The following is a 25,478-nucleotide window of genomic DNA, read 5'->3' as shown; positions in this document are numbered from 1 at the left end:
CCTTGTCTCCTTTTGAGAGACTATGCAGCTATCCTAGTAGAGTTCTACCACAAAACACACAGAGTGTGAACTTAATGCAATCTGTACTAACTAGGTACAGAGGAACTCTGCTGCTTACAAAAGTTTTTCTTTTGAGTGGTGAGGTTTTTTAGTCCATTCTAGGTGAACTTTTTGAAACCCATCTTCTGGGTACGTAAGTGATCCTCTCCCTGTCTGACATAGACCGTAGAGAATACCCTAACCCTGAATCTCACAGCCAGTCTTGCGTTTGCCTCCATTTTAACAGCGACACTTCTGACTGAGCTTTGTGTGGAAGAGGAGACCCTGGTCAGGAGTGCAGCAGCTACTGTCATTGCAACTCCACTTCAGACATTCCTACCTCTAAGCAAGGAAGCAAACATGTCACAGTTCCTAAAGAATGAGAATGATGAGAGCATGTTAAATATGTCCTTTAGTCTAAGTGAAGGGGAAAGTGATAGAATGCCCCGAGTAACCAGATCACTCAGTCTAAGAGAAAGTGAAGCAGAGGACAAGTTTGAGGATGCCCATGAAAGTATCCCTGTGGCAACAACAATGAACCTCTTTTCATCCTTGGAAGAATGCACAACTGGGTTGTATTTGTTTCTAAATAACAGATTCTCAGATGCCATCAATCTTATTCAACCGTGGTCAAAAAACAGCCCATACCACGCCCTAATATACAGTATGCTTATGGTTGTCAAGGCCATCCTGACCTTTGAGCCACAGGATATTCAGATTGGAATTAATGCTGCAAAGGATGCTTTGAAAACCTGCAACAATTTCCGAAAAAGACCTAGGATGACGACTTTATCTCGCCTAGTGAGTAGGCAAGGAATAAACTCTATCAAAGAGGAGGAATTGCATGCAGAAGTCTGTTATGCCGAGTGTTTGATCTTGAAGTCTGCCATAACATTTATACAGGACGACAGTTTGCTGAGTTTTTTTAAAAGTGGCATGAACTTTGGGTCAAGCTTCCAAATATACAAAGACTGCCAACAGGTCTTAGCACTTATGCCTGACAACCAGAGCAAAGCCCACAGACACCTGGATGGAGGGGTCAAATTTGGACTTGGTGTATTCAATCTGATGTTTTCACTTGTGCCACCAGCGTCACTTAAACTTCTTAACATGGTTGGCTATTCTGGAGACAGAGAAGTGGGCCTGGCTTTGCTTCACGAGAGTGCATCCGAACCCCACATAAATAACATCTTAAGCGTTTTCACTCTTCTATTTTATTACAATTATGTACGTGTAGTTGTTGGTGTTGAAAAGGTTTCCACTACTGCCACAGAGAGTCTCTTCCTAATCTACCTGGAGAGATTCCCCAACTGTGTTGTACTTAAATTTTTTCGTGCACGTTTTAGCATGCTAAATGGAAATTTTGAAACCGCACAGTTAAGGTTACAAGAGTGCATCCTTACTCAGAACGAGTGGAAGCAGGTCCACCACCTCTGTTACTGGGAACTCATGTGGTGCCACATTTTCCTGCAGAATTGGAAGCAGGCATACAAATACGCCAATCTACTGTCTCAGCATAGCAGGTGGTCTAAGGCAATATATATGTACAGCAAAGCTATAATACTGGCCTTGCTTCCTCCTGATTATGTGGAATCAGAAACTGAGAAAATGAGATCTGTCTTCTTACATGTGGATAGCCTTAGAATCAAAATTTTAGGCTCTTCTCTGCCAATAGAAAAGTTTATTGCTGAGAAAAGTCAGCGCTACGGTTCCACAACAGGCTGGTTTACAGCACAGCCCCTTCTGGAATTCATTTACGCCTGGAGTGGTTTCCGAGTCATGAGCAAGAAAATAGAGCTTATTTCAAGTTGGCTAGCAATAATTGACAGAGGAAAAGACCTTTTGAGTGAGAATCCAAGCGAGGAGTATGGCACAGATGACATGAGTTTGCTAAACTTGCTGAAAGGTCTGTGCCTGAAACACTTAGGCAAACACTTGAAGGCTGAGCACTACTTTATTCGTGTTATCAAGAAGGAGAAAATGTTAAAATATGACCGCTACTTGGTGCCGTACAGTTACTATGAGCTGGGAATGCTGCACTACCTGAAGGGAGACTACAGCAGTGCCATGAAGAACCTGGACCACATAAAGAACTACAAAGACTACTCCATGGAAGCCCGGCTACAGTTCAGGGCTCACGTTGCCCTTGAGCAGATCTCTAAATTAGAAAAGTGATTCTTAACCCAGTGTACTTTAGTTCAGTAGAAGTGTGAGATCTACGATCAGTCAAGTCATTAGTGGGTAGAAAAGTAATTCCTTCGTGGAAAGCAAAAATCCAAGAGGCAGGCGCTAAGAATCTGATAAGAAAGGAATATGCCATTTCTTTGCCCCCTCTCCTCCTCCTTACCCATAAAATGCTTAGACAAAAAAACGGAGTGATGCACATTCTTGGAAAAGGAAAGGCAAATGCTGTACATTGCAAAAAGATGAGTTATTATGTTAACAGTTTGAAAACCTCCAAAGGTTTCGCCTCCCACTAGATACTGAATACATCTTGCACATAACAGAGTGAATGTTTACCTGTTAAAGAAATGACCTCAGTATCTTACTGTTTCAAAAATAATGGCACACTCGGTAGTATAAACTCTGAAAGGTTTTCCCTTATAAACAATCGTTTTCATGGGCCTTTATATCGAAGATGATTTTCCCCTGTGTGATAAGGAATATTTTTTACACTTTTACATAAGGAATACTAGGACGCTTTATTTTGAATTTATAATTTGCCAGAGAATAGAGAAGAAAGAAGTCTCCATCCACACATAATCCCTATGATGATAATTGGAGGAAATCAAGATGATGCTAGACCATTGGGTAAACAAACAAAAAACAAAACAAACAAAAAACACCAGGGAAATGGCTTAGCGAAGCTTGGCAAATTTGCCACGTAAGCATGAAGACTAGAGTGTGGTTCCCCAGAACCCAGGTAAATTCCTGTAAGAGGTGGGAGGAGATGGGTGTCCCAGGAACAATCTGGCTAGTTAGACGAGCCCACGTCTGAGAGCTGTAGGTTCAGTTGAGGCCGCCTCAACAAGGTGGAGAGCAATCAAAGACTGCTAACACCACCCTCAGGCCTCCACATGCACAGGCACACACATACACGTGTGCACGTGTGGGAAGAAGCAAGCACAGGCATATTTCACACAACGGAAACAATTGAAAATGAATAAACATTTTTAAGGGACAAAGGTGAGGCTGTTGGAGGTACAGTTAGTGACTGACTACCCCTTGCTTTCACTGTCTTCTCTGAGGTGTAATTTCTATCTTGATACCAGCCAGCTCTTCAACGTCAGTAAGCCATTTGATTGGCCAATCTGAGAGCAAATAGTAGTAAGAGATTTGGGTGTTGTTTTACCTGCCTCAGGGATAAAAACTGGTCCCCAGTTTCCAGAGCAGTAAGTTGGGCTGAGTATATCCTCGCCCTTGAAACAAATGCTAGGAGAGAAGCAGACACAGTGATGTAGCCTTATAACCCTATTGCTCGCAGGCTGAGGCAGGTGGATTCATCTTCCACCCATTCCTGGGCCACACAGAAAGACCTTGTGTAAGTGAAACAAAACAAAAAGTGAGGTTGATAGTGACAATGTTGCTTGGTTATAAAAGTGCTTGCCTAAAATGTGCAAGACCCTGAGTCTGATCCCCAGCACCCCGCCAAAAATAATTATGTAGCTTTTTAACTTTCTAAGTTACGATTGCTAAAAACATGCTATCTTAATGCTTAATGAGTGTTGTGTCCAAATGACTAAATGGAGCACAGTGAGATGGCAAGTTATTTCAGATTTAGCAATGCTTGGTTTTTTAGATTTTAATTATTTTTAATGTGTATCTGTGTGTGTGTGTGTGTCTGAGTGAGTGAGAAAGAGACAGAGACAGAGAGAATGCAAGTGAGAGAGGAGTTACAGGCAGCTGTGAACTGCTTGACGTGGGTGCTGGGAACCAAACTTGAGTCCATCTGGAAGAGCACTGCACTCAACTGCTGAGCCATCTCTCCAACCCCATAGTTGTTTTGTTTTGTTTTGTTTTGTTTTGTTTTTCTCTCAAGACAGGGTCTTATGTAACAGGCTATTCTCTTGTGTCTAATCCCATCGGTTGGGAAGTGATGACAGAGGATCAGGGTTTTAGGGTCATCCTGGGTTACAAGTGAGTTAGCAGCTAACCTGAACTACACAAGACTGTCTCAAAAACAAAAACAAAAGTAACTTTCATACTTTTCATTTATTGCTTTAGAGTTCGTAAAAGTGTCTTCATTTTAGGAAAACAAGATGAGCTTAAATTGATGCCGGAGAAATCAATCCTGGTTCTCTGAGGTTGTGAACCTTTCCCCTGGGCAAGGCACATAATCCTACTCAGTTCAAAGACCCATCATTTTATAATTGGATTTTATATTAAAGATATGGTGTTCTGGAGGTGTTTTTCTGAATATCATTCTTTGCTTTGTTTGGGCACATAGTTTATTTTACATGAACTTTTGTATTCCTAACCCCCTTCTTGCATCCATTCTTTGCATATCTATCTATCTATCTATCTATCTATCTATCTATCTATCTATCTATCTACCTATCTTATTTTTTTTTCAAAACAGGGTTTTTCTGTGTGGCCCTGACTGTTCTGGAACTCACTTTGCAGACCAGGCTGGCCTTAAACTCAGAGAGTTGCCTGCATCTGCCTCCCAAGTGCTGGGATCAAAGGCATGGGCCACAACTGTCAGGCTCTTGATTTAATCATGTCATTACACAGTAAAAAATAAAAATAGACAATTACCTACAAGCCTATTTATTCATGCATTAAAAAGACAGGAACATACAGTACCCTTTTAGAGGGTTGCTAGAGAGTAGTCAGGGTAACAAAGTGAGACTCCTGTCAATATAACAGTAAGAACAACAATAAACCATTATTAATGTTAACCTTTAGGGTTGGGATATAGTTCAATGATAAAGGACTTAACTAACATGCTTGAAACTCTGGACCTCCCAATGCCCCCCCATTCTATATATCGTTGATGTTGATGAGTTCTTACAGTGCCTGGCATAGGTGTGTCCCTGCGTCCTGTTGTGTGTCCCTCCTTACCACCCCAGTCTCTCTTGATGCTATGATTACATAGCATCAAGTATCCAGCACTACTCCAAGCTTGTACAGTGCTGGGATCAAACCTAGGCATTCATACACGCACTCTACCAACTGGGCTACAGCCCCAGCTCAAACACAGAAGTTTTCTTATAGAAATCAAATGTGGTCTGGTGTGATGGTGTTCCAGCACTCTGAAGGCTGATGCAGGAAGATCTTGAGTTCTAGGCTAGCCTGGACTACATAGTGAGAGCCTGTCTCAAAAGACAATAATTTATTTTTTTAAAAAAATTCTATTTAATCAGCCAGGCATGGTGGCACACACCTAATCCCAGCACATGGGAGGCAGAGAAGCAGGTGAATATCTGAGTTCAAGGCCAGCCTAGTCTACAAAGTGAGTTCTAGGATGGCTTGGACTACATAGAGAAACCCTGTCTTGGAAAAAAAAAAAAAAAGGAAAAAAATCAATATAAGCTGAGCACCTACTATATGTCAGGGATAGAGCTGGTTGTGAGGTACATGGTTGCCAATGAAACAAAACATGGCCCCTGCTCACCATCAGAGGGCTTCTAGGGTTAGTGATGTCTTAGTTATAAAATTTTAGAGCTGAAACAATTTTGGATTATCTAATCACACATTTTCATTTTTATATGAGGTGACTAAAATCCAATCAGTGGAATCACATTTACCCACACTTTGTGTGCTCACATGCAAGCAAACACATACACAAAGAAAAAAAGTCTCGGTTTTTAACTATGCATGGTAATGGATGCTTATAATCTCAGTACTTGGGAATAAAGGCTAGCCGCAGCTTTGCAGCAAGTTCAACAACAGGATGGGCTAAACTAGACCCCACCTAAAAACAGATAATTCTGACAGCAGAAAACATAGCAACAAAACTATAGCAGTATTTTATGTATGTGGGTATGTACATTTGTGTGGGTGAACACATGCAGAGGACTTAGGGTCATTGTCACATTTTCCTGAGTCACTTCTCCTGCTGTGTTTGTGTGTGTATGTGTGTGTATTATATGCATGTATGCACATGTGATGGCCTGGCAGGCACGTGTAGCAGAGAGAGGTTGACATTAAGATATCTTCCTAAATCACTTATTACTATTAATCTTTACTATTATTATTTGAGACACGGTCTCTCCATGTAGCTCTGGCTATCCTGGAACTCAATACTGTAGACGAGGTTGGCTTTGAACTCACTGAGATCCACTTGGCTCTGCCTCCTAACTGCTGAGATTAAAAGCCTGTGCCACTACACCCAGCTTCTACGTTGTTTTTTGAGTCAGACCTTCTCACAAAACTTGGAACTTGATGCTTTGGCTGACACAGCTGGCTAGCTGGCCTGGGATCGAGCAGTCACTGTTCCCCTCTAAGCCCTGAGGTGGCAGATGCATGCTGCCATGCCAGGCTTTTATGTGAGTGCAGAGGATCCAAACTCAGGACCTCATGGTTGCATAGCAAGGACTTTACATGCTGAGCAGTCTCACAAGCCCTCTACCTTGGTTTTGTTTGTTTTGTTTTCTGAGACAGGGTCTCTCTAGGTAGCCTTGCCTGGCATTTCCTCCCTACTGCTGGGATTAAAGGTATACACCATCACTCCCAACAGGGCTGGAGAGATAGCTCAGTGGTTTAGAGCACTGTCTTCTCTTCCAGAGGTTCTGAGTTTAATTTCCAGCAACCACACGGTGGCTCACAACCATCTTTACTGGGATCTGCTGTGCTCTTCTATCATGCAGGCATCCATGCAAATAGAATGCTCATGTGTATAAGTACATCTTTTAAAAACGTGTGTGTGTGTACATAAGTCAAAGAACTTGCAGGAGTTAGTTCTCTCCTTCCACAAATGTCCCAGAGATCAAACTTCAGTCATCGTCAATAGCAGCAAGTTCCTTTACCACTTGTCATCTCACCGAACTAGAGGGGTTCATCTGTCTTTGAGGTGGGCCAAGATTCTCATGCTTTCAGTGCAAGCAAGCACTTTACTAACAGCCCTTACCCCAGCCCAATATTTTAAGCTTGCATGTAAGTCTGAGCACCACATAGGCGCCTGGTGACCAGAGGAGTGTATCAGCCCCTGCCACTGTGTGGAGACTGGGGATTTAATCCCGGCCATCTGAAGGACAGCTAGGACTTCTAACCACTGAACTGTTTCAAAATTTTTTTTTTTCTGTTCCTTCTCTGTGTGTAAGGCAGCCTCAGCTGTCATTCTCAGGAAATCCACCCACCTTCAGTAACACAAGATCTTATTGGCCTAAACCTTGACAATATGACTAGTGAGCCCCAGCAATCCTTCTGTTTCAACTTCCCAGCCATGGGATTACAAATGAACACCACCAAACTGGGCTTTTGTAATACAGCTATTCCTAGTCCCTCAACAAAATATTCTTGATGGATAAACATATACATAGAGGAGAGACACTTCTAATGGCTAGAAAAGCTAGAATACTTTAAATATCTTTTACCTAGTTGCAACACAATACTTGCACCTGAATTTTTGTTTATTTGTTTGCTTATTTATTTTTTGGTGACAGGGCTGGTCTCGAACTCCACCAACCTCTGCTCCCATATACTGGGATTAAGAAAGGCCAGTGTACTACGTGTGGCCCAAAGGCAACTTAAATTTCTGATGTTTGGACAGGGTAGGGAAGTAGCCCTGTCTTGAAAGAGAAAGGAAACATAAGGCCAAGCCTTTTGCAGGAAAGAATGAAGTTTAAAATGCAAGTGAACATGTGTAGCTCTTCTGCGTTTTTAAAAGGTCAAACATTTTTTCCCACACTCTAATAACTTGGAATTTACATTAGCCCTTTGTAGATTTACAGAGGGTTTTAGCTGGCAAAGTCTTAACTTAATTCCTGAAAGCTCCTTAATATAAGCAGTCAGTCAGTCAATGAGTGAAGGTTTTCAGAAGGATTATTTAATATGAAATTACAGGTAGTAATGAAAAGCTGATTCATTTTTGTTTTGTTTTTGCTCTTTTGCTTGACAGTCTTTTAGCTCAATTTTTGTTCATCACCTTTGGTTTTTTTCGTATCGGCAGGATCTCAGCATTTACTACCTTGCATCACTTTTCAGTATCACAGTCTCGAAAAAGATTCTGCAGTATGTCAGAGCCCAATTAACCACGTGCCCAAAAATCTGAAACAGAAGCAAGGGCTGTATCCCTTTCCACCAAAGTGGTTTGTAATGAGTGACGGTATTCAACACAATCCAGCGCCGATCATCCCGATTTTCGCACCGCCCTTGGGATTTACTGAGAGCACGTCCTAAAATCGCATTTTATCTGCCCCCAAAGAGCCAAATAAGAATCTACGCCATTCACTTCAGCTTCTGGAGCTTTAAGATTTACCCAGAGAGCATTCGGTTGAATCCATGGCAAAATCGCATTTTCATACCCACTTGCCTTAAGGACATAGTACGAACATTTTCCTCTTACAAAGAGTACTTGAAATGTTCACGGTGGCTGAGTGAACTCAGACCTCCTAGTATACAACCTGCACGGCAAGTGACTCCGCCCAGTAGTTGGAAGGAGGCAAAGGACTACAGAACCGAGGATTCTGGGGGAAGGAAATGACGTCAGGAGCAAAGCATGCTGGTCGCAGGCGGGCCGACTCAAGACAGCCTGGTCGCGTGTGAGCTGAGTAGGGATGTAGTGAGGCGTTTCTGCGGCGTCTCCCTGGGTTGTCGGGAGTAAGCAGCCGGCGTGCGTACGCTGCACAGTTGCGTGCAGCAGTTGCGCGAGTGGTGGCCACAGTGCAGGACCCGGCCTTCTAACTCGAGAGCCTCGCTGGCCCGCCCTCAGCGCTCTCCATGGACATCGGCGCAAACTCCTCCAGAGAGAGTAGGTAGGAATCCGAGAACTCCGCTTCAGTTATGCCTGTAAGGGGTTTACGGAGAAATCCTTTTATCGAAGGAAAGCGGAGCTGAAGGGTTTGAGTGTCATCTGGAGGCCAGAGTTCAAAGCCAGGCTGAAAGCGGTACCGGAATTGGGAGAAGAGGGAGGAGTAGACATCAGAGGAGTTGCAGAATCACACCTGCTGCCATTCGGTAGCTCAGGCTGAATTATAAATAACTTTTCTTTTTCCGGATATGGTAAAAAAAATAAAATTCTCAAGAATCTTAGTATCAGTTTCTTATACCAAAAATAGGCTTTTTGTTTGTTTATTGTTCCTTTTGAGACTGGAAAACCGCACTGTGTCTCAAACTGATGTTCTCGGTGTGGTATGACAGTAAGTGTGAGTTACCAAGACCGGCTCTGTGTGTTAATTCTTACTTGTATTAAAAAAGTTTGTTGATTTGAGGCAAATTACAGATTTGCTACTTCCAGAATGGCGATTAAGGGTTAAGACACTTGCTTGTGTGGAATATGTATAGTAATTAACCCAAATCGGTATTGGTTTTAGATCTGGCCAGCTGGTAACCATGAGTGAATGGATGAAGAAAAGCCCCTTAGAATGGGAAGATTATGTTTATAAAGAAGTCAGAGTGATAGCCAGTGAGAAGAAAGAGTACAAAGGATGGCTTTTAACTACAGACCCAGTCTCTGCCAAGTGAGTATCCATCTTACCTTCCTGAAATGACAGTCCTTTTTACTGGCCTGGATATCCAAGATGAGAAGGCAGACCAATGAGAAGCTGGTTATTTCCCCCACCATAAGAATGGCTTTTGAGCCTGGTGTGGTAGTACATGCCTGCAATCTCAGCACTCAAGAAGGCAGAGATAGGCGTCTCCATGAGTTCGAGGCCAACTGGTCTACAAAGTGAATCCTGGACAGCCAGGCCAGGGTTACACAGAGAAACTCTGTCTTGAGAAACAAACAAAACAATTGCTTTTGAGCTAAATGCCGTTTTAACTACGGATTACTATAGCAAACTATACACAATTATAGGAATAAAAAAATATACATTCTCTCCTCTCCTAACTCTTCTTTCACAGGGTCTCATGTAGCCCAGGCTGGCCTTGAGTGGGCTGTATGGCTAAAGATGACATTAAACTTCTGATTCATCTGCCTTTACTTCCTGAATGCTAGGACACTGCAGTCAGCCTTTTTCTTTCTTTCTTTCTTTCTTTCTTTCTTTCTTTCTTTCTTTCTCTCTCTCTCTCTCTCTCTCTCTTTCTTTCTTTTCCTTCCTTCCTTTCTTTCTTTTTTCTTTTTTTTTTTTTTTAAATAAGTCTCACATAACTCAGGCTGGCCACATTGTGTACTGAGGATAAATGTGAACTCCTGATTCTTCTATGTCTATCTTCCATATATTGAGACTAGGATAGTGAGTTTCAAGAAATTATCTCAAAAAGTAAAAAAGGGCTGAGGCTTCGTAGAGGGAAAATGCCAATACCATTTACTGGCAAAATCTATACTTTATTGAAGTACCAAGTAGAATTTTGGAAAAACTGTGGAGGAGGATTATATCGTACCCTCTGTCTCCCATTCTCTGTATTTAGCATGAAATGTATCAAACTCAAAATCTTCCTACTTCAGCTTCATGGGCACTGTGATTATAGGCATGAGCTCTCATACCAGGCTGAAGCTAGTACCAGAAACTGAGGACAAGATTACAAAAAGGCTATTAAGCTAATTCCATTTATGAGTACAAACACCCAGATTGTTAATATATAGTCTCCTACAAAGAGACCTTGTTTTTAAAATAAAGAATTTCACTTCCTTACTACTCTTCTCCAAAGCCTCATAATTCTTAGCATATTTATGAGAAAACTCCTCACAGCCAAAAACTGAGACACTCTAAAAACAGCTCACTAGTACTTTTCAAAACTCTCGAGATTATAGGAAGCAAATTAAGATTGAAAAACAGATCAGAGGATAGCAAGGAAACTGAAAAACATCAGAGGAGAACTAAATGAAACCTAAGATCTTGGATTGGAAATGTAACCTAGGATCTTGGATTGGATTCTAGAACAGAAAAAAGACATCCATGGAAAAGGCAATGCCAAATAACATCTGTGGTTTGGTTAGTATAAACTTAGTTTTGACAAAAGCACCATCAGTATGTGCAACTTTGGGGTTAGCTTAGTGATGGGTGGCTACTCTGTAATGACTTTACAACTTCTTTTCTGTTAGTCAGAAATTGTCTGTGTTTATGACAAATGGCCTAACTCTTAAAAAGAAAAAAATATATATATTATATATATATTATATATATATATATATACACTTATATATGGCAGAAGTGGCCACTAAACCTTTAATCGTAGGATTTAGGAATCAGAGGCAGGACCATCTCTGTCTTTTAAGACTATTTTGGTCTATAAAATGAGTTACAGGCAGGGCTATACAGTGTCTCAAAAGAAGAAATCAAACAAACAACAAAAACAAAAAGGTAGGGGCCTTACCAAGTTGCCCAGGCAAGCCTTGAGTTTTGATCCTCACACTTCATCCTTAAGAATAGCTGGGATTATATGTCTTTGCCACTGAGGTCTGTTGTGGAAGTTTTCTAAGTTTCAGAATTATTGTCATAAATATGTTCATAATATTTAAAGTGTGTTGCCTTATTACTAATACTGTGTCCCTTTTGTCTGTCTTGCCTAAGGTTTGTGAATTTTGGTTTTGTTTTGTTTTTCAAAGAACAACTTGGGGCTCAGTGTGGTGGCACACACCTTTAGTCCCAGCACTTGGGAGGCAGAGGCAGACAGATCTCTGTGAGTTTGAGGCCAGCCTGGTCTACAGAGTAAGTTCCAGGACAGCCAAGGCTAAGACAGAAAAACCCTATCTTGGAAAGAAAAAAAAAAGGAAAAACAAAAAGAGAAAACTTTGAGAGTACACGTATGCATGTGTGTACTTGGTGCTAAGGATTGAACCTAGGGCCTCATACATGCCAGACACAGACTCTACCACTCAGTTTACCCACCTTCAACTTTGGGTTCGATGATCCTTTGGCTTCTGCTTTAATTTTTTTGAGTTTGAATTTTTAAATATTTTAAAATTTCTTTAAATTTATGCTTTGTTTTGTGTATTCAGCTTTGACGTTTATTTTTCTTCACAGGTTTATGTCTGCGGTCTGTGTGCATGTATATAAGCATATTCATGTGTGGCAGGTGCAGTGCAGTTAAGCAGGAACACAGGCGGGGTTTCCTACCTGGACCCAAAGCTTGCCATGTGGCTAGGCTAACCAGCCACATGGCTCTGGGGATCTTCTGTGATGCCCACATGCTGGGATTCCACCTGGGCTGCTAGGGATAGGGATCCAGCCTCACTCCTCGACACAGCTTCATCTACTTTTGTTTTTAATTCTACAGTTAAATGTTTGCCTTGTCTTATACATATAGAAGGCATTTATAACCCTTTTTATGTTTTTCTGTCTTTGTGCTAAGCATGCACTCCAAGCGTTTCACTCTTTAGATACTTCAATAGCTGTGTCCTGTAATGATTAGCTAGGCCAAATGTGTAAACGTTTAGGATCTCGGTGAATACTTGTGGAACAAAGAGAAGCACTTGGTGGTAAGATGATTAATTTTTAACAGGGACAGTTGTTCCCTTTTGTCCAAGGATCTGTTTGGGTTGGTGATGCTCCCATTCCACTGCTTCTTCATAGTTCTTGAGTTTTTTCTTTTGAAAATCTGCTCTAAACTTATTTTTTCTTTACAGTATTGTCCTTGTGAACTTCCTTGAAAATGGCAGATTGTCTGTGACTGGAATTATGGGACATTCTGTGCAGACTGTGGAAGCTGTGAGTGAAGTGGACCATAGAGTAAGAGAGAAGCTGGTTCATTTGTTCACATCTGGAGATTCTAAAGGATACAGCCCTGAGGATCTGGAAAAGAAAAAAAATAGCCTAAAGAAATGGCTTGAGAAGAACCACATTCCTGTCACTGAACAGGGAGATGCACAAAGGACTCTCTGTGTGGCTGGGGTTCTGACGATAGAGCCCCCATATGCTCCAGAGAACTGCAGCAGTTCTAATGAGATCATCCTGTCCCGTGTTCAGGATCTTATTCAAGGACATAGTTCAGCTTTCCAGTGAGAGACCAAGCACTATGAACCCGACCCAAATGACATCACTGTTTGGTTCTGTATTAAATACTTCGAATGTAAGTTGATTGTATTATAGGGCTTCAGAAGCGTGTGTGTGTGTGTGTGTGCATATTTTAAGTTTTTGTAAACTCAGATGAGATCATGAGTGCTGATTTCTTTGAGAAATGAAGGGTACATGAATAACATTCTATGCACTGAAATTAACACAAGAAAGTCAGACTTGTAAGGAGCTTTTTGTGATGAGGGTAAATCACCTTTTTTGTGAGGCAAGAATGCGTTTTGAATAGGTGTAACAATGTGAAATAAATTTATAAATTTCAATATAAGATATTAAGGTAAAAATCAGAGTCTCAGGTCCCTTGACTAACTATATCTCTGTTCTTAAAATGTTGGTCTTTCACTTTCACATGGACATATATGCAACTGAAATACCAGTACACATAAAGACCAAAAAAAAAAAAAAGAAAAAGATTAGGGGGCTGGAGCGATGGCTCAGAGGTTAAGAGCACTGGTTGCTCTTTCAGAGGTCCTGAGTTCAATTCGCAGCAACCACATGGTAGCTCACATCCATCTATTACGAGATCTGGTGCCCTCTTCTGGCAGGCATACATGCAGACAGAATACTATATACATAATAAATAAATCTTAAAAAAAAAAAAGGATTAAAAAAAAATGTTGCTTTTTGCTGGGTTGTGGTGGTGCACTCCTTTAATCCCAGTACTTGGGAGGCAGAGGCAGGCAGATCTCTGTGTTCCAGGCCAGCTTGGTCTGCAAAGTTAGTCTAGGATAGCCAAGGCTACACAGAGAAACTCTGAGTCAAAAAACAAGCAAACAAAAAGAGAAGAGACTTGGGGCTAGAGAAATCGCTCAGCGGTTAAGAGCACTAGCTGTTTTTCCAAAGGACCCAGGCTCAATTCCCAGCACCCACGTGACAGCTCACAACTGTCTAACTCCAGTTCCAAGGGATCTGACATCCTCACACAGATACGCATGTAGGCAAAACACCAATGCACATAAAATAAAAAGTCATTTTTTCAAAAGTGAGAGATGAGACATAATGGCAGTCATCAAAGGTGTGCCCTATAGAAGTGTCTGACGGTTTTATTGCTGTGGACATCAGGACCACAGCAACTCTGGGTTTTTGTTTTTGTTTCCTGAGACAGGGTTTCTCTGTGAAGCCTTGGCTATCTTGGACTCACTTGGTAGACCAGGCTGGCCTGGAATTCACAGCAATCTGTCTGCCTGTGTCTCCCTGAGTGCTGGGAATTACAGGCATGCACCACTGCGCCCGGCTCCATGGAAACTATTATAAAGGATAAATTTTAATTGGGCTGGCTTACAGTTTCAGCGGTTTAGTCCATTATCGTCATGGGGTGAAGCATGGCACCATGCAGGCAGACCTGGTGCTGGAGAAGATGCTGAGAGTTCTACAGCTTGATTCACAGGCAGCAGCAGGAGACTGTGTGCCACACTGGGCAGAGCTTGAGCATAGGAGACCTCAAATCGTGACCACAAGGTAACACACTTCCTCCAACAAGGCCACACCCACTAATAGCGCTACACCCTATGGACCTAGTAGTACTCAAACACTTGAGACTATGGGACCATTCCTATTTAAAACACCATAGGCAGGATCGTGGGACTTGGTCTTAAACTCCTGTTTGATGATGTAAGCTCTTCTTTCACTGTGCTGTGGTGCTTCCGGGAAAGGAAAAACCTGGATGTGAACGTGCTCCAGCCCTGACCAAATAGAACTGATGCCATATTACTGTACTTTACTGCCAACATTGAGTTCAGTTTCTCTTCTTAAAAAGCCTATTCTAACTAGTTAATTTTAGTGACCCAAAGCTGACTAATAATAGATTATTTATGGTTGAAAGTTTGGCTGCTGGTTAACAAATTTTTTTTTTTTGTTCTTTTTGTTTGTTTTTGAGACAGGGTCTCACTATGTAGCCCTGGCTATCCTGGAACTCATTCTGTAGATCAGGCTGTTCTCAAACTCAAGAGATCCATCTGCCTCTGCCTCCCAAGTGCTGTGATTAAAGATATGTGCCACCGTACCCAGCTGTGTGCCTTTTTTTTTTTAATGTTGTTTTGGTTCTTACTCGATAGCCCTTGCTGATTTTGATTCCCTTGACCTCACAATCACCTTGCCTCAGCTGCCTGTGCTGAGTGCTGAGATTATAAGTGTATGCCACCATACCTGGCTTTTCCTCACAGCTGTAAGCATCATCATTTAAAAGGTGCTCAATCCTCACTCAGAAAGACAAGCTGGATGGGTGTCAGAAGAGGGAGAAAACAGAAAACAGGACAGGAACCTACAACAGAGGGCTCCTGAAAGACTCTACCCAGCAGGATATCAAAGCAATTGCTGAGACTCATAGCCAAACTTTGGGCAGAGTGCATGGAATCTTATGAAAGTAGGGAGAGATAGAAAGATCTGAAGGAGACAAGAGCTCCACAAGGAGAACAGAACCAAAAAAAAAAAAAAAATTGGGCACAGGGATCTTTTCTGAGACTGATATTCCAATCAAGGACCATTCATGGATATAACCTAGAACCCCTGTACAGATGTAGCCCATGGCAGCTCAGTATCCAAGTGGGTTCCCTAGTAATTGGAACAGGGACTGTCTCTGACATGAACTCAGTGGCTGGCTCTTTGATCATCTTCCCCTGATGGGGGAGCAGCCTTACCAGGCCACAGAGGAAGACAGTGAAGCCAGACCTGATGAGACCTGATAAGCTAGGGTCAGATGGAAGGGGAGGAGGACCCCCCCATCAGTGGACTTGGAGAGGGGCTTGGGAGGAGATGAGGGAGGGTGGGATTGGGAGAGAATGAGGGAGGGGGCTACAGCTGGGAAACAGTGAATAAATAAATATAAACAAAAATTTAATAAAAAATGAAAAAGTAAAATCCAGTGACCAAGACTCTTTAGAAATTTAATAGAGGAAGGAGAATAGAAAAAAACCGGCTTGATCTTGGAAATTATTCTGACCAGGTGACACCCTTGAAAAGGAAGAAGCCATACAGGAAATTAACCACAGTGTCACTCAGGCTTGGTCTTAGCTCAGTGACAGATTCTGGGGCATTAGTGTCGGTAGTCTGTTGGGGACATGTTGTTTCTTGGCAACTGAATCCTCTGACTGTTTAACCAATTTGCCTACAAATAAAACCTGCCTGCTGGAGAGGGCAAATGCTCCTCTCTGCCATGGAAACTGGCTGCTAAGGCAGTTTCCCTGTCATTGCCTCAGCTAAGACACCCCCAGAGAGGTTAGTTCAGCTGTTTGTGACCCTTCGCGCCGATGGTTGGGGCTCCAGGTTCTGCAAAGGCAGTCTTTCCCAAAGCTGCCTCTGCTTATGCCTGGCTCTAGGTGGCAGCCAGGGCAGCCTTTGAACATGACATCAATAGTACTTTAAAAAAGGACAAAACCAAACAAAAGACTTGGGCTGGCAAGATGGCTCAGTGGTTAAGAGCACATACTGCTCTTCTGGAGGACCCAAGTTTGATTCCCAACAGTCACAGACATGCAACCAAATATAACTCCAGTTGTGGGGTATTTGACACTGGCCTGTGTGGCCACCTGTGCTCACAGACACCCCCTCCACCCACACATGCATAATTTAGACAGGGTCTAAGTAAATCTTTAAGGCTTTAGGCATATTTAGCTGCTTTTTTTTTTTTTTTTTTGAGACATGGGCTCATTATGTAGCTCTGATTGTTCTGAACTCATGTTGTATCAGGCTGGCCTGGAACTCAGAGATCTGCTTGCCTCTGTCTCTCAAGTACTGGGATTAAAGGCCAAGCTTTGAGCTTTGTTTATTTATTTATTTTTTTGTATTTTGAGCCAGAGTTTTTATGTGTAGCTCTGGCTGTCCTAGAACTCACTCTGTAGACCAGGCTAGCCTCAAACTCAGAGATCCACCTGCCTCTGCCTTCCAAGTGCTGGGATTAAAGGCTTGCGCCACCACGTTCTGCTGGCTTTGAGCTTTTTATAAAATTGTTAGAGAAGCAAAGTTTGTAGTAATTTTTTTTCACACAGTATTTATCTGATTTCCTAAACATCTCTATTGTTTCTCAGAGATATTATGGCTGAAATAGATTTTTTCCCCCAAATTAACTTTTTAGATCATGTGAGCTGCTGAGGTGGGACAGTGGGCAAGGGCGCATGCCACCAAGCCTGATGACCTGAGTTCCACAGGGTGGAAGCAGAGACATGAGTCCTGCAAGCACCCCACACCAGCGAACCAACGTAAAAATAAAAGCACTAATGAAAATTTAAAAGCCTTCATAGTCAACTGTTAATTTCAATAGTATTGATGGAAGTGTATGATACTCTGAAAGACAGTGTGAAATGCTAGCTTGGGCTAAGGATTACTATCTAAATCATGCTTAGAATTCAGGAGAAATCAGTATATTGGGCGTCTACAGTTGTACATATTTAATTGCTTCTACTTCTAAATACAGTTGATCTTTATAAACCGTTGTTAAGAGATTTTGTTTTATGAAAGACATCCCAGGGTTGGGCAGATGGCCAAGTGCGTGATGTTCCTCCAGCACCAGCAGCAGGACCTGAGTTCGGGTCTCCAGCACTCATGCCTGCTCTGGAACATGAACCTTTGTGCTAGGTTGCTGAGACAGGCAGAACCTAGGCCCTGCTGGCTAGCCAGCCTAGCCGAAATGGCAACCTCTAGGTTTAGTGATAGATCCTGTCTTGAAAATTAAGACAGGGCTGGAGAGATAGCTCAGCAGTTGGGAACACGTGCAGAGGACCAGCGTCAGTGTTCCTGTGCCTTCTCTGGCCTCCTTGAGCTCCTGCACAGTGTGGTGCGCATACATTCAGGTACATGCATAAATAACTCTTTTTTTTTTTTAAGTAAGATGGAGACGTGATTGAGGAAGACATCCTGAATCAATGTCTGACCTCAGTACGTGCCTCTCTCACATGCATAAACCACAGACATAAATCATGAGAAATCACTTCCTTGTAGTCCTTGTAGTTTAATCATTCTGTTTTATCTATTTTTAACTTTTATTTATTTATTTATTTATTTATTTATTTATTTTTGAGCTAGGATCTCTTATAGCCTAGGTTAGTCTTGAACAGTGGATGTAGCTGTGGATGGCTTTGAATTGCCTGATCTTCCAGACTTTGCCTCCCAAGTGCTGGGATTGCAGGTATGTGTTAGTATACCTGACAAAAAGTTATTTTTTAGAGGACCTGTGTGTCTCTCTGCTTCTGGGATATCTCAGGATGATCTTTTCTAGTTCCATCCATTTGCCTGCAAATTTCACGATTTCCTTGTTTTTAATAGCTGAGTAGTATTCCATTGTGTAAATGCACCACAATTTCTGTACCATAATTCTTCAGTTGGGGAGCATCTAGATTGCTACCAGATTCTGGCTATTACCAATAAGCAGAGAGACACTCATGGTATATACTCACTGAAAAGTGGATATTAGCCATTTTATATAGGATAAACGTAATAAAATCTACAGGCCTAAAGAAGCTAAATGACAAGGAGGACCCTAGGGAAGATGCTTAATTCTCATTCAGAAGGGAAAACAGGATAGACACGAGAAGCGGTTGAAGAGGGAACAGGACTGGAGGCCACCACAGGTGTCCTCTAAAAGACTCCAACCAGCACAGGATTGAAGCAGATGCAGCGACTCACAGCCAAAGTTTGGACAGAGCACAGGGTATCTTATGAAAGAGGGGATATAAAAGGACCCAGAGGGGACAGGGAGACAAGCCCCACAAGGAGACTAACAAAGCCAAATAAAGCAGGACCCAGGGGGTACTGCAGAGATGCAGTACCAAAGACCATCCACAGAGAGGACCTGATGCATCAAGCAAAGACCATCCATAGAGAGGACCTAGACTCCATGTGGGTTCCTTAGTAAGAGGAGAAGAGACAATCTCTGATGTGAACTCTGTTTCCTGCTCCTTGATCACTTTTTCCTGGTTGAGTGACCTAGCCAGTCCACAGAGGAAGAGGATCCAGATAGTCCTGATAGAACCTGAGAGGCTAGGGTCAGACAGTAGGGGAGGAGGACCTCCCCTATCAGTGGACTAGGAAGAGGGGTAGGGGAGGAAGAGGGAGGGAGGGTGGGGATGGAAGGAGATGAGGGAGGAAGCAACAACTGAGATACAAAGTGAATAAATTGTAAATAATAATAATAATAACAACAACAACAATAATAATAATATTTAAGTAATGGGGGGAGAATCTGTATCTGTTAAGATGGCTCAGCTGTTAAAGGCACTTGCTCCAAATGTGAGTTTCACCCCAGGTGGAAGGAGAGAACCAACCCCTGAAAGTTGACCTTTGACCTCCACGTGTGTGCTGTATACACACACACACACACACACACACACACAAACTATAAAAGAATGTTTATAAAAGGCCAAGTGTCCAGTGTAACCACTCCATTTTATATTCCATCAGCATCATATCAGGGCTCTAAATGTCCTGCCCAGAAGACTACAGTCCTTGTAGTTTTCTGTGTACAAGACTTATGCTGCTTTTTAATTTTTGTTTCTTTGAGACAAGGTTTCTCTGAATAGCCTGGAACCAGGCTGGCCTTGAACTCACAGAGATCTGTCTGCTTGTCTCTGTCTTCTGAGTACTGGGACTAGAGGCATACACCATCATCACCCAGCTTGTATAACTCTTTTATTTATTTTATTTTATTTTTTTGAGATAGGAAGGACCTTGGCCTTTCTGTATTTGCCAGGCTGGCCTGGTACTTGCAGTATAGCCCAGCCTGGCTTCACACTTGCAACAATTCTCCTGCCTCAGCCTCTCAAGTACACCATCACTCCATTAAACAAGCACATCTTATTTTGGATAGAGAGAGACTTGAGGATCAAACCCAAGGCCTCTTGCATGCTAGGTAAGTACCCTACTAAGCGCTCCATCTATAGGCCTGAGAGTGGAAAAGCAGAGTTAGGAAACCTGATACCTTTACTTCCTTTCCTTTTAGTTTTAATAAGTATCCAGATTCTTCAGCTGCCTTAGCCACTCTGTGTGGCTAAATTCTGTTCCAGACTGATTGTATCTGAGTCCATGCCATACCTGTTCTGTGTCCTTGTTTATTTTTGTGCTCTCAGTTTCTACCATGTTGACTGGTCTTTAGCAGCCGATTAAATGCGATGCTTGAATGAAACTCAGAACAGATGTGGGCAGCATTTCTGCAGCCCCGCCGTGGGTTTCAGGATAGCACTGTGCTATATTTTGGTTGTAAGCTGGCTTTTTCTTGTCTAGTGAGACAGCATGCCTCAGTCTATTCTTAGCCATGCTCACTGTAGGAAAAGGTATGAAAATTATGTGTACGTGCAGAGCTGCGCAGGGGCATTCCGGACAGGAGGGCACGGACACATCTGTGATTACCAGTGGCTTCGTTCTGGACCTCATTACACGGAAGTTCCTCTGTGCTCATCGTATAGCACGGCTGTGAGTTAGTGTGACATCCTCCGTCACCTAGCATGCCACACCTTGCCACTCTTTTGGCAATCTTACAAGTAAACAACCCTTGAAACCAGTGGCTTTTTCTAGTAAACCTTGGGAGAGGAGTTAATTTCTGAGCCCAGAAATTAAGGTTCCTGTTTTGGTTTTACATATTAGCCAAAGTCTACCTGATTGGACTTTGTTCAATTAGCACGGAGATAAGATAATGGTATGTGCATGATTCAGACATTGTAATGTGGGCCTAAGTGTGATAACGTGAGTTTTGAAGTGCCAGCTGTTAGTAACGGCAACCGCATACAAATCATATCTTCATTTTTTTGTTTGTTTTCGAGACATGATTTCTCTGTGTAGCCTTGGCTGTCCTGGAATGGCTTTGTAGACCAGGCTGGCCTCGAACTCACAGGGATCCACCTGCCTCTGTCCCCTGAGTGCTGGGACTAAAGGTGTGTGCCACCATGGGCAGCTTAATTTTTTTTTTCTTTGTGTAGTTTTGGCTCTCCTGGACTCACCCTGTAGACCAGGCTGGCTTCAAACTCACATGGATCTGCCTACCTCTGCCTCCCAGAGCACTGGGATTACAGGTGTGCACCACTGTGCCCGGCTCATATCTTCACATTTTTAAAATAAGTGATTTAAAAAAGAAATTGGAACTTGTAAATCATGTTTTTTAATCCCTCTCCATCTACACATGACTTTTTCCTATTTGTGCCTATCATTTTCTTGGCCTCTACCCTTCTATACAGCACAACATATAGTCTTACATAGCACATGCTTATTTTTGTGCACATTCATGCATGTATATGTGTGTGTGCATGTACACAAGCCACAACACTTATATGGAAGTCAGATTAAAACATATCCAAGTTGCAAGTAGGTTCTCTCCCTCTAGTGTGTGGGTCTGAGGATCCAGCTCAGGTCAGGTTTGGCAGCAGGTTTCTTTATCCATGGAGCCGTCTTGTCTGCCCCGCAGTACTTGCTTGTTGGAGTTGCTTCGGCAGAGGTTTCACGTGTAGTTTTCTCAAATATGTTTACATTTTAAAATGTCTATTGGCACAATCTGTATTTGAATAATAAGCTGCTACGCTTTATAAACAGATCATTATTTCATTTTAAATAGAGGTCCCTCTACCCCCTTGGCAGTACTGACATTTTGGACTGGATAAATTTTTAGTCTATATCTTTAGGGAGTCAGTTCTTTCTTTACCATATGGGTTCTGAGAATTGAACTCAGGTCTGCAGGCTTGGCAGTAAGTTCATTTACCAGCTGAGTCATCTTGCTAGCCTCCAAAATGTAGATTTTGGGGGCTGAAGAGATGGCTTAGTGTTTAAGATCACTGTCTGCTCTTCTAAAGAACCTGGGTTCAATTCCCAGGACCTACATGGCAGCTCACAATTGTCTATAACACTAATTCTAAGGGATCTGACACCTTCATAATAATGTACATAAAATAAAATAAAATAAAATAAAAAATAAAATGTAGGTTTTGCTATGCTTAAAACTTCATTTCAACTGGTGGTAATCTTGTCCTCTAGGGAAAACTTGGTGACATCCAAAATCATTGTTGGTTGTCATAGCTGAAAGAAAGAGCTATTAGGGTCTAGTAGAGCCTAAGGACACTGCTCAGTATCCTTACAAGGCACAGGATAGTCCCAATAAAATGTCTCAAGCATGACCTCACTCCAACACACACACATACAAAATAAACAAATAAAAAATGTACCTTCTAGATTTTGTCTGGAAGGTGCATTCAGGCAAGTGCTGCTATGCCTAGTATCTAATGCATCTGAAACCCAAGGACCAAATGAAGAAAAATTTATGCAAAGTAAATCTGGATGTAAGTCTTTTGAGCTGCTTCAGTGCAGAAGGAAAACATGCATGGATAATCTCTGTGATATCAGTTTATTCAACATGGAAGAAAAATGAACCATGTCCATCCTCTTTAGTAAAGCCCAGGATGGAGGTAGCAGTAAGTGTATTTTCTGTATTTTTCTTGCCTTTATGTTGTAAAACTGCTCACTCTTATGGCAGCACTAAGGATGATCTTGAACTCCTGATCTTCCAGCCTGTATCTGCCAAGGCAAGGCTTACAGGACTGTACTAACATGTCTGGCTTAAAGAACAAAACACAAACAAACCTCGTGGTTTGCTGTGTCCTTAATGAAAATGTTTATTTGTTTTATTATGCCATATTTATGTATTTTTTGTACTATGTCAAATATCACTTTAAGTCCTGTTCCTTATCCCGCATTTGGGTTACAAGATTGATCAAGTGGCCTCCCCTCTTCTCTCCTTTCTTCCTCACCCCTGCTCTCCCCTCCTTTCAATCAGTTCAGCTCTCTGGTGACAAAGCATTCAGATATACGAGCTTGTGTGGGCTGTGGTGGTTTGAATAATAATGGCCCCCATAAGGTCATATATTTGAATGCTTAGTCATCAAGGAGTGGCACTGTTTGGAAAGGCTTGGGAAGTGTGACCTTGTTGGAAAAAGTGTGTCACTAGGTACAGGCTTTGACTTTTTAAAAGTCCAAGCGAGGTCAGAGTCTCTCTCTCTCCCTGCTGCCTGCAGATCCAGATATAGAGCTCTCAGCTACCTCTCCAGCATCATGCCTGTCTGTATGCACTATGCTACCCACTCCATGATAATGAATTTACAATTTTTTAATTTATGTAGTGTTTTGCCTGCATGTGTGCCAGCAGGCCAGAAGAGGGCACCAGATCTCACCAGCGATGGTTATGAGCCACCATGTGGTTGCTGGGAATTGAACTCAGGACTTTTGGAAGAACAGCTAGCGTTCTTCCTTCTGAGCCATCTCTCCAGCCCTGGACTAACAAATTACATGCTTTCTTTTATAAAAGTAAAACTTGACATGGTCATGGTGTGTCTTCACAGCCACAAAATAGTGACTAAGATGAATCATTCATATCAAACTGCTACACGTACAGTGTCAAATATGTTACAGGGTGATAATTTAGGAATGACAAGAAGTTCCACCATACAAGTGGGTCATCGTGGCTGCTATCCAATCACTGCAGCTTTATATTTACAGAACTAAGAGAGGGCCTGGAGAGGTGGCTTGGGAGGTAGAGTGCTTGCTGTGCAAGCCTGAGGACCCGAGTTTGAATCCCCAGCATCCAGGCCTGTGAATCTGTATGCTCAGGCTTGAGAGCAAGCCAGTCTAAATAAACTGGTGAGCTCACTGAAGGTTAAAGGGCAATGGGGACTCCTGATGTTGGCCTCTGCCCCTCATGCCTGCCCCCACCATGTTCCATACCGGCCTGGGTCACACAGTGCGACCCTGTCAAAAAACAAAACAACAAAAATAAGGGCTAGAGATACAGCTTGCTGGTAGTACTGTAGGGTCTGAAAATGACTTACAAGACTCAGACTCTGAGGGTATGCAAAACAAGAACAGATTTTATTAAGCAACTGTGTTCCAGCATGCAGGGGTCCACCATTCAAGAAAATGGCAACCCCATGAGCTAAGCACTCTTCTGATGGGGGAGGGGGCTACAGAGCAGTTACATGAGATACAAGTTGATTGTTTGGGGTCAGCTGGCTAGTCATCTGAAGCCATTCGCTCCTGGCCTTTCAGCCACATGTGGTCAAACTTGAAGCTGATTGGCTCATGTTTACCCAGGACCTTTCTCAGGCTTTTTCCTGGAGCTAGGGGGTATCTGCGTCTAAGATGGAGTCTAGAGACAAAAAGGAATCTCTCTGGCCCTAGCAGCACATGCCTAGCATGCACAAGGACTTGGATTCAGACCCCAGCCCTGCAAAACAAACAAACAAACAAACAAACAAATCCAACTTCTCCACCCCAGATGGTGGAGGAGGCCAAAAAGACATGGCAGAAGCCAGCCATGCTGGAACAGTCTGAAACTATTATTGTGACAAGAAAATTCTCTTGTCTGTTTCCATCTGGAGCACTCTGTCTTATGAACACTTAGATATTCACAGACACAGACAGACTCATCATCAAGATGCTAGCATGTGTGAGTCCCTGAGTTTTATCCCAAGCTTGGGGGTGGAGGAGATGGAAATGAAATCTGCTTTTTAATTTTATTAATTTACTAAATTTCTTAAGCCCCTTGAGCGTGGAGAGAACTAAGCTCCAGCCTTTCTGATTAGTTTCGGCATGCTTTAAGAGGGGAAAGCAGCATCTCCCTGGGGATGGTGGCTCAAGGCAGTGTGAGCAGGGCCATTATCTATGGGGCAGCTGGGTGACACCCGCAAGCTGCCTCCAGAGTGTCATCAGAGTCTCCACAGACCCAGCCTGAGGAGCATTTGAAAATCATACCCTTGATCCCAGTGCCGCACAGACTGTGTGTGTATGTGTGCGCCAGAAATAGCCCTTCAGTATCTTCCTTGGTTGCTTTTCACCTTTGATATTTTAAAAATTACACTGATTTATTATTTAGCATAACGTGCCCCACAGCATGTGAAAGTCAGAGGACAGGTTATTTCCTTCCATTTGGGGGCGACCAAACTCTGGAAACAAGCACCTTTACCCACTGAGCCATCCTACTAGCCTCCACCTTAGTTTTTGATTTTTGAGACAGAGCCTCTCACTGAACCCAGAACTCACCAGTCTGGCTAAGCTGGCTTGCCATCAAGCTTTGGGGGTCCGCCTGTCTCCACCAGCCCCCTTCCGTACCCAGCTGGGACAGGTACCCACCACCAGGCCACTGTACTTGGTTCCTCTATGGTGCTGAAGACCCAACCCTGGGCCTCTTACAGCAAGCACTGCTCTGACAGCCGTGTCCCCAGCCTCTGAACACTGTAGATTTTTGTGTTTTAATTTTTCAGAGTACTTTTTTCAAAATCTTATGACATTTTAGGAACATGTTTATACTGATGCCTGGAAAGGAGCTGACATTTACCGTATGACTCTGATCTACATGCTGTA

General features: G+C 42.6%; 2 protein-coding genes across 3 annotated transcripts; both read left to right on the top strand.

Moving 5' to 3' along the window:
• The first annotated feature begins 399 nt into the window (after positions 1 to 399).
• On the top strand, positions 400 to 2,870 carry LOC110547069 (tetratricopeptide repeat protein 39B-like). Its single transcript, XM_021634340.2, has one exon. The coding sequence runs from the start codon at positions 400 to 402 to the stop codon at positions 2,212 to 2,214; it is 1,815 nt and encodes a 604-aa protein (XP_021490015.1). The 3' UTR covers positions 2,215 to 2,870.
• A 5,800-nt stretch (positions 2,871 to 8,670) lies between these two features.
• Gemin6 (gem nuclear organelle associated protein 6) lies at positions 8,671 to 15,159 on the top strand. 2 transcript variants are annotated; one of them, XM_021634364.2, is made up of 3 exons: positions 8,671 to 8,953; positions 9,516 to 9,662; positions 12,713 to 15,159. In XM_021634364.2, the coding sequence occupies exons 2-3, from the start codon at positions 9,535 to 9,537 to the stop codon at positions 13,086 to 13,088; spliced, it is 504 nt and encodes a 167-aa protein (XP_021490039.1). In that variant the 5' UTR covers positions 8,671 to 8,953; positions 9,516 to 9,534; the 3' UTR covers positions 13,089 to 15,159. The 2 variants fall into 2 exon arrangements, with proteins under 2 accessions (XP_021490039.1, XP_021490038.1); XM_021634363.2 differs by having other exon boundaries at positions 8,677 to 8,957.
• The last annotated feature ends 10,319 nt before the right edge of the window (positions 15,160 to 25,478 follow it).

The sequence above is a fragment of the Meriones unguiculatus genome, chromosome 1 (genome assembly GCF_030254825.1).
Source record: "Meriones unguiculatus strain TT.TT164.6M chromosome 1, Bangor_MerUng_6.1, whole genome shotgun sequence".
Lineage (NCBI taxonomy): Eukaryota > Metazoa > Chordata > Mammalia > Rodentia > Muridae > Meriones > Meriones unguiculatus.
Note: the sequence above shows the minus strand (reverse complement) of the source record. Positions and strands in the feature narration are given on the sequence as shown.